This window comes from Dendronephthya gigantea, unplaced genomic scaffold (assembly GCF_004324835.1).
Source record: "Dendronephthya gigantea isolate DGI-Jeju-01 unplaced genomic scaffold, DenGig_1.0 000230F, whole genome shotgun sequence".
Lineage (NCBI taxonomy): Eukaryota > Metazoa > Cnidaria > Anthozoa > Malacalcyonacea > Nephtheidae > Dendronephthya > Dendronephthya gigantea.
The window spans coordinates 19,863-28,551 of record NW_021163240.1 but is presented as its reverse complement, the minus strand read 5'-3'; the positions used below and the strand labels follow the sequence as shown (position 1 = coordinate 28,551).

The window sequence follows — 8,689 nt, the reverse complement described above, 5'->3', positions numbered from 1 at the left end:
AAGATGAACTACCTTCGCCTTTGACGAGAATTTCTCCTGTTGATCGAGTAGACATTGTTTCATCGTTTAACATTGTTTCATCGTTCGGAAGATGAAAAATTTTCTCTGACCTCATGTGAATATTTTCTAAGCATTAACGTTATTATGGGGCAAGAATATTAATGCGATCACAATTCATTTTTTAATTTTTAAAGCCATGCAAAGCATACGAAAATTGCAGACCTTTAACCTTCTAAAAATTAATGCAAATATAAGTTAATTGGAAACAACGTGAAACGATTCATTTATTAAACTTTTATAGATCAATGTAATCTTATACGCCACACAAAATATAGACCACCGTAAATAAAGTATTATTCCTTTTCGCCAATTTACCGCGAACAACATGGCTCGTTTGGTATGTCTTTCATTGGGAGTTACCGGAGACCTATGCAGAAATGACTTATTGAGAAATCCGTTTAGGAAATAGCTTATAAGCTTTGGTACTAAGCGCATTTATGCTACTTATTTGCACAAATGTCGTCAAAATGTAAATGAAAGTGATTTTCCACAAAATGTTCTTTGATAAAAATGTAAGACCATGTATGAATATAGTTAGATATCTATTATATTGATGTTGCATTTCTTGTTGACATCTATCAGATAAGGTCAAGGAAGTCGTACCCAAGTTCGCTAAATGTATTTGTCCGTAAAAATCCGCGTCCGCGAAAATACAAAGCATAAACATCTGGTGATCACCGAACGTATAATTTCTACACAATTCTTTAACAGATATATGAGGCGTGGCATATAATTGCTCACTTTTTTAACCGCGTGTGGTAAATTGCGCACTTTTCTCATGTTTACATCATTCAAACCAATATTCAATTGGTAGTGACGTGCACGAGATGGGTATATAAGGACACAATGTATGACCTATATGCATGAAGCAAAAAATTATTCAACTAATGAACAACTGCATGCCTGAAACACAACTTAAAAGTTAAAAACGCGAAACTATTTCTTTGTATATAGCATATATAAGTGCATGCATGTTGGTTCCATCACAAACTGTAGAGAAAATACGGCAAATAAACGGGCATATACATCACCAAGTGCATGTGCTCTTAACGATTGTTGAATGCAATTAAAATCCCGCAGCTATGAGAAGTTATAAAAAGATGTCCGGCAGAATAAACAAAGACGTTACCTTTTGCATATACTTTGTCAGGCAATTCAAATCATTTCCTGCCCACAATACATGACGCCCTAACTTTAATGACGCACCGCTAAGCTCGTCAGTCAACACTTAGTATTTAGTGAATTCATATATATTTCTATAATTGACGCCACTACCGCATTACATGCACATTCTTAAACACGGGAAAGCAGATATATATACGAACTTAGATCGTAAAACAAAAATCGCATTGAAAAGTCAAGCATGCCGAACGATAGCAGAGATGTTTACAAAATCGCGTTGTTAGGTTCCGAGGGATGTGGAAAGACCGGTAAGTTAATATATCTTCATGCACATATTTATCGCTGATACCATTTATCGAATCAGGGAACCCAACACTTTGAGCAGGCTGCACTTTATTTCTCACAATTTACATGTGTGTCGCTAGGCTGGTATGTCGTTGTAAAGATTGTCATATAGTGTTGTTCTATTCGGATAAAGCATTCAAAAAGTTTGTCATCTAATGTTTCATATGTTGAGTATTCATCACAATGAAACGATTTCAGGGAAGGTTCGTTCGTATCGCACCACATGGACAACCATCAGCCCGTCAGATTAATTTTAATCCACATGCGTCGCCAGCGAAAAAGGACTATATACAAAATATACATCAATCCTTTTGTTTACTATAGTAACTTAAACTATGTCATTTTGAAATAAAACTTTCTTGTGGAAGAAAAGAAACGCAGCTTTATATAGGTAATGCAATATAAAGTAGGAAATCGCGTTTCGATTAGGTCCTAACCATAACAGATGAATCATGAATTACATACCTCCTATAACAGTTATGAAGTTATTTATTCCTCGCATTATTCAAACGCATTGCGTGATTAGTAAATAGACACGAACTGCACCACCCGTTCCTCGTGTTTCTAATCACATATAGCGAGAGTTCTAAATTTTAGAACGTCGGATATATGTGACACAGGTGATCACCTAAGCATCCCTAGATGCTAATTTATGCCAGCGCATCAGCTCTACAGCAATATCACAAAATGGCGGACTGATATGGCAGAGCAAAGTCGTCGGATGAAGCGCTTTAACCAAGCAAAGTCCGTGTTAAAACTCAATGTACAAGTGGAAAGAAGATAGTAAGGTCTATTACAGTCCAGACAACCCCAAGTGTTTCAGAAGAACCTGAAGAAGACAACAATTTGAATTTAGCCAATAATGCCATTGGAGAATCTACATATTTTGCGGATACGTTCGAGAATGCTTTGTCCGAAGGAAATGAAGCTCAAGGCCAGGTTGAACAACAAACATTGTCAAAGCATCATCAGCGAAGAGTAAAGGAATTTAACAAATGGGAAGCAGTGAGAGAACAATTGCTCAAAGCTGTAGTTGAAGAGGAAGTCATTTCCAGCCTGACATGTTTCGCATGCCCGAATGAAGCAGTATGTCGTTGTCTCGACTGTGGACCAAGGCAGTTCTTTTGCTTGGATTGCATTAAAATAGAGCACCACGAAAAAAACTACTTTCACATTCCAGAAATACACAAGGTTTGTTGATATTATGTTCTTAATTTATAAAATGATAATGAAATCATTTAATAAATATATTGACCACCATCTGAGATTAGTGAGATACTGTAGATATTTGGAGACATTATGAAAGACTCAGCTAAACATTCAATTTTATAAGGTCTCGACACTTATTGTTTATTGGCCTGTTCATCTGTTACTATAAAGACTTCTGAATATTGTAAAAGTATGTCAATATCTGACATGCTTATTTATTTTGTGCTTTGTTAATTTTTTCTTTTTCTTTGTTCTTTCTTTAGGATGGATGTTTTAGGCCTTTAATGATCAATCATAAGGAAATTTCACTAAAGCATCAAACAACATGCCCCACCTCTCAGTCAAGGGATATTGTTTGTGTTGATCAACATGGTAAGCTTATAATAGATTTAGTTTTAATACATACATACACCATACACACATGCACACCTCTTTTGTCGTAATGATAGCTTTTCTTCACTTCAATCAATTTGCACTACCTATAATGTATTGATTGTTTTCAAACCATTAATAATGTCATTTGTGTTACATTATTATGTAGGTTTCCAACACAAGAAATCCATCAGTTTCTGTAGTTGTGAACCAGATACCGTAACACTGGTTAAGTTGCAGTTATGGCCTGGATCTGCTGTCCGTCCTTTAGTTGCCTTTCATTTTAAGTTTTTGCTGCTTGCTGAAAAGTTTCTTCTTGAAAGTCATGTCTCGTTGTCAAAATTCTGCGACACTATGGGCCTTGGCAAATCATCACTACATCCTAAATGGGTATTAAGCAGTTATCATTTAATACAGTATCATTTGATAATTTTGATAGTGTATACATTTATTATTTACAGTGTAACCACACTCAATAAATTTTCATATTTTATCCTTTAGATTCAAAGTCTTTACAGAGTTTTAAATGATGATACTTTTGATGAATTCAGGTAAGTATTTTATTTTTAATACAATGTGGCACGAAAAAAACATAGTACGGTAACAACAAGTTAATTATTGTCCACGAGTTGGTTATCCTGTCCCTTAGTGTTCTTAACCCATTGCTGACTGCCTGGCAGCAATGGGTTTATAATATACTCTTCTTGCTATTAGGCTGGCTTTCAGGTTAATTGCAGTTATCTGCTTGGATAGATACCTTCCATAATCATAATACTGTGTACATTACCTGCTTTAGGTACCATAATCACTGTTTAAAATCCATTAAGTCACATCATGGGGAGCAAACTAATTACAAGATGTGCCCTTTATGCCCTCAGGTATAAAATGTTTCTTATATTCAATTAGTCATATAAATAGCATAATTTTGTGTATTATTATATTGTTGTAAGTAATGTATCTGAATTAGTCAAAAATAAAATAACTTGTGTCTATTTATTTTTATACTTATTGTTGTTAATTAGAGTAAAATTATTTGGTGCAGTGGTGTAGTACATGCTACACTGTATGCAAATTCCAAATCATCAGTATATTTATTCATTTCTTTAGAAATTCATTGTTTTCGCAATTTGAAAACAAGTAAATATTTGCTAACACGACAAGGTTGTTGGTCTGTCTATGTCACTGGTCTGGTGTTATACAGAGTAAAATATATAATGAGACTGGTTGGAGCAGGCCTTGGTGACATTGACATAATCTTTGGCTAACAACCCAAAACATGTGAAACCTACTGCACTCCTTCACTAACTTATCTTGACTTTCGCTATGTACTTGTTATAGACTGATGATGGTGGAATTCTTATTGAGTCCATGGATGGCTGTTTTGGCTTGGTGAGGAAAAAATCTGCTGGTGTAAATCTTTTCCCCCCACGACATAGTGGAACCTTCTTTGCAGAGCAAGAAAGTGTGGACAAGTTTGTTGATGATTATGGGAAAAAAGCTGAAGAAGCACCAACAGTAAGTAGTAGGCTAAAGCCTTTCTTGTCATGAACTGGTGCTTTCATTTCATATCTTTTTGTTTCACACCAGCTGCAACTAGCCTCTCAACCCATTTGCACCTGGAGCTTTCCTGCATGTATGTGACGAGTGAAATTGGCTAGCATTGGAGTAAAATGTGTTACAAAGCAGGTTGCAATTGGTATTGCTGGCAATAAGTTAACACATAATAAGTTATAACAATTCGTTTTTTTTTACCAAGGATTGCAATCAGTTCAAATCTGGAGAAATTGACACTATGTTAAGATCTAAGGGAAAGAACAAACTTTTTGACGAGAAAGGTGTTTTTGGTCGTGTGTGTAGACATGAATATCCGAAAGGATTTATCAGTATTAAACATGGAGAAAGGTCATTATGCTAGCTGTATCATTTCGATAGACATCTTTATAGTTAGTTCTGTTATTCCTTATTCTTTTTTTGCATATTTTGTTTCTGTTTAGGATATCCTATTCGGTCTATGAAGTAGAACGTATGTTGTGTAATTCTGGTGACACTATTGATGTACGAGTTATGTATGACATTGGATGCACATTGTCATCACACTTGAAGGTAAAAATTTCATTTCCTGCAATTGTAATGCTGTATGAATGGATGACCAAGTTATAATTATGTATTCTTACATAGAAAAACCATCGTGTTGATATACTTGAAAGAATAGATCTTGCTATCCCAGTGTTTCATTGCTATGGTCACAAATCGTCATGTCAGGTAAAGTAATGTACTGTTACTAGCTAATATGTCTAAAGTTCATAAATGTTTGCTTACTTAATATTTATTGCTGTAGTTTTCTTATGGCCCCAGACGTAAGAAAGGTTATGGTCTTACTGATGGAGAAGGGATTGAAAGGTTATGGTCTTACTTAAGAGGGTTTTCATCCATGACAAAAGAGATGTCTGCAGGCCGTCGTGTGGATTTGCTGACAGATGCCCTGGTACATTATGCAGAACACCGCATTCAACAATTTGGTAACTTAGAACATCTAGCCATTCTATTGTGTTTTATCAAATGCAGTAGAAATCTAAGTAAATGCTTTTTTGAAAAAGGAACATCATTGCCCAAGAAAATGGAAAAAACTAAAAAACTTATGGTAAATGCCATGTTACAGTTGGAAGAAATGTTCTCAAAATTGACAGGTGATTGCTGTGGCATCTGAGAATGATTAATTAGTTTAAAAGTTGAAAATGATAATATGTAGATTGTAGATATTTAATTGTACAATACTTAAACACTTCATTTTTAGTGTCCTACGATGCTGATCTTGTCGAGTCTTGGAAGAAGCAGGAAGAATCGTTATTAAAAGAACGAGAAAGTGAGCTTATGCACTTGTATTAATACTTTCTAGAATTCTAGTCTGCAGTTTCTTGAAACTGGAACAATTAATGTTTATACTTGATTTGTAATATTTTTTAATGTTAGTGACGAAATCATCTTCCTTATCCTGGCAAGCAAAATATGTACAAAGTTTGTGTCAGCTACAAGAACTAAGGTATGAACGTAATTCCTTACGTTGTAAATTTTTCAAGCTACAAATTTATCATTCCCCAGGTACACATAATATTCCAATGTGCATTTTTCCCTTCTATCAATATTTTACAGATCAACCGTTGCCTCTTCCGATCACGATAATCACGAAGCCATTGCTAGTATTGTAAAGAAAATAAAAAAGTATGTCTTTTTCGTATAGAAGTCCTGCATTGCTTCTCCTTTTATTTTGCAAACAATATTTAACCACATTACAGACCATTAAAATACATAACTGTCATTTGTTATAATATAAATTAACTTGATTGGGAAGGAAGTCGGAAACAGCTTCCTATATAAGTAACGAGAGATGACGATTCCATCTCGTCTTATTTTTTTTTCGTAATTTAGCACATTGAAAGTTGTAGCCACAACGGAGAAAAGTTACAAAGTGCTACAAAGATGGAAACTAGGAGACGAAAATTTCAACAAAGCTGCAATTTCCATTGAAGAAGAGAGAAGAAGCTGCACAAACGAGCGACTGTACTCATTAGCAGTGGAGAGAATGTTCTTGATGTCACTCAAGAAGAAGTATGCAGGTAAAAACGAAACACGTTTTACAGTTATAACGATTTCCTCTTCTCGTAAATGTGATGTCTGTACATACGTGAATTGGTTGTTTGTTTGGTTGATCACAGTTGTCTTTGCCTTAACTAACTTTTGATTAACCAAATGGAACATGGATTTTATGTTGATATAGACGGTCAAGCAATTGCTGCTAAGCTGTCTAAACAGATCACCAATAAGACGAATGCAATAAAAGCTACTGTGGCCAAATACAACGCTGCATTGGCTTATTGGAAGGATCCAATAGATGGAATGCCAGAACCGATAAACTTCGATGATGTGAAAGATCCAGAATCTCCTAGCTATCACCACTTAAGAGTTACAACTCCATCAGACGACAACATACCCTTAGAATTTAAAAGAAGTGCAATAGATTTACACAATTTCGTTGAACGATGCAAAGAAGAGATCGAGTATCTCGACCTAGAAATGGTGCGGTTGGTAGAGTACTTCCTCAAAATGAAAATGTCCTACCAGTCATGTTGCAATGAAGTGCAGGAAGAAGCAACTTCGGTTTATGCCAAAGGGCTCAACTGTATTTTTCAATCACGAATCCTTGAATGTGATAATAAACTTCACATGTTGGGTAAACTTTTCAAAGATAACATTCGCGAGGAGATGAAATGTTCCATTCCTAGTATGCAATGGAAATGCCAAAGTACTTTATTAGAACATGAAATTGCTCGTGAAGAAGGAACACTGGACGTTTCAGAATACTATTCTGCAGACAACGACGACGAAGACGACGTTTATTCAATGTACGATAGTTCCGACTCTGATTCGGAATCAATTTGGAACGACGAAGATATGAGCTGGGAATAATATAAAGAAAGCATGAAAACGAGGTTAAATACAATGGCAACGTCATTTTTATGCTTCATTTTATATTATTCTTTATAAAAGATTTTATATTATTCCTTTATAAAAGATTGAAATCATATATTTAAATTATTTCATTTGCTGTATATAAAAGTTAAATCCTAATACGGTGTTGTTCTGATTGTAATAGATAGTATTTTTGCAAGTCACCCACTATCTGTATATTGTTTTACAGCAGTTTTGCATAATCCCATCCATAGTACCGTAACAATTGGTGGGGCCAATCCCCCTGTTGGTGCCTTGCAGATACCCTGGAAAATCTACTTTGGAACGACATTCAGTCATTAAGCTGAAGATAGCTATTATAGTGCTCATTTTACATTTTATAGTATTCTATAATTATATAATATTCTATTATTCTATATTCTATATTGCAGTCTAGAAAGTTAGTGTGAAGGCATGCTTTGAATAGATGAAGGTGACACGAATTCGTTAATGCTATTAGTGCACAACTTCTGTAGTTTTCCTAATGACGAACAAAAAAGCGGCGTATGATGTAAGGAAGTAAGAGAGACCGAAGTGTATATAGGGTGCTGTGTGTGGAAAGCAGGTACTGTACCTATAGTAGAGCAGAATGTCAGGAAGCCACTGCATGATTAGGGACCAGTCATGCCGGGTGGAGCTGGAGCATCGAGATCGCGTGGCGGTGCGGGGAACCAAATATTTAAGGCAATCAAGGGGGGTATTGTCATTAAAACGGGGGCTAAAACAATTTTATAGATACTTTGTAACATGCTACACACAATAAAAAATGTTACACACTTTGTAACATGTTTGCATATAATAATTAAAGAACCTTGTCTCTCTTTTGATCTTCAGTTCATGTTTTTATGTAATTGAAAATGGTCGGGCGTGAGGATGGGTGGGTTAAATAATATATGTTATTGAGAAATGAGGTGTCCCAAAAAGAGAAAATATGTAGAGGAATCTCCTCTAGTTCCCCACCTTAATAATGGCATCAATCAATACTATCCGTATTGTGATAACGGCAGGCCCGATTCTTATAGTAATATGCATGCAATTAAGAATATTACACATGACGAAAAAACATATTTGCAAC

The 8,689-nt window shown here is 35.2% G+C and overlaps 1 protein-coding gene across 1 annotated transcript; it reads left to right on the top strand.

Annotated features, from left to right (window-relative positions):
- The first annotated feature begins 2,266 nt into the window (after nucleotides 1-2,266).
- LOC114540362 lies at nucleotides 2,267-7,831 on the top strand. Its single transcript, XM_028560557.1, has 16 exons — nucleotides 2,267-2,718; nucleotides 3,000-3,108; nucleotides 3,278-3,498; nucleotides 3,610-3,659; nucleotides 3,905-3,986; nucleotides 4,447-4,623; nucleotides 4,865-5,010; nucleotides 5,103-5,211; nucleotides 5,287-5,370; nucleotides 5,447-5,627; nucleotides 5,706-5,795; nucleotides 5,903-5,971; nucleotides 6,079-6,148; nucleotides 6,259-6,327; nucleotides 6,535-6,722; nucleotides 6,884-7,831. The coding sequence occupies exons 2-16, from the start codon at nucleotides 3,021-3,023 to the stop codon at nucleotides 7,570-7,572; spliced, it is 2,313 nt and encodes a 770-aa protein (XP_028416358.1). The 5' UTR covers nucleotides 2,267-2,718; nucleotides 3,000-3,020; the 3' UTR covers nucleotides 7,573-7,831.
- The last annotated feature ends 858 nt before the right edge of the window (nucleotides 7,832-8,689 follow it).

What these genes read in the sequence shown, in the direction of transcription:
- LOC114540362 (XM_028560557.1), top strand. Translation starts at nt 3,021, where the DNA reads ATGATCAATCATAAGGAAATTTCACTAAAGCATCAAACAACATGCCCC. An exon ending in TGTGCCCTTTATGCCCTCAG is followed by an intron (nt 3,987 to 4,446) that starts GTATAAAATGTT and finishes TACTTGTTATAG; the next exon opens with ACTGATGATGGTGGAATTCT. An exon ending in TGTCAGCTACAAGAACTAAG is followed by an intron (nt 6,149 to 6,258) that starts GTATGAACGTAA and finishes AATATTTTACAG; the next exon opens with ATCAACCGTTGCCTCTTCCG.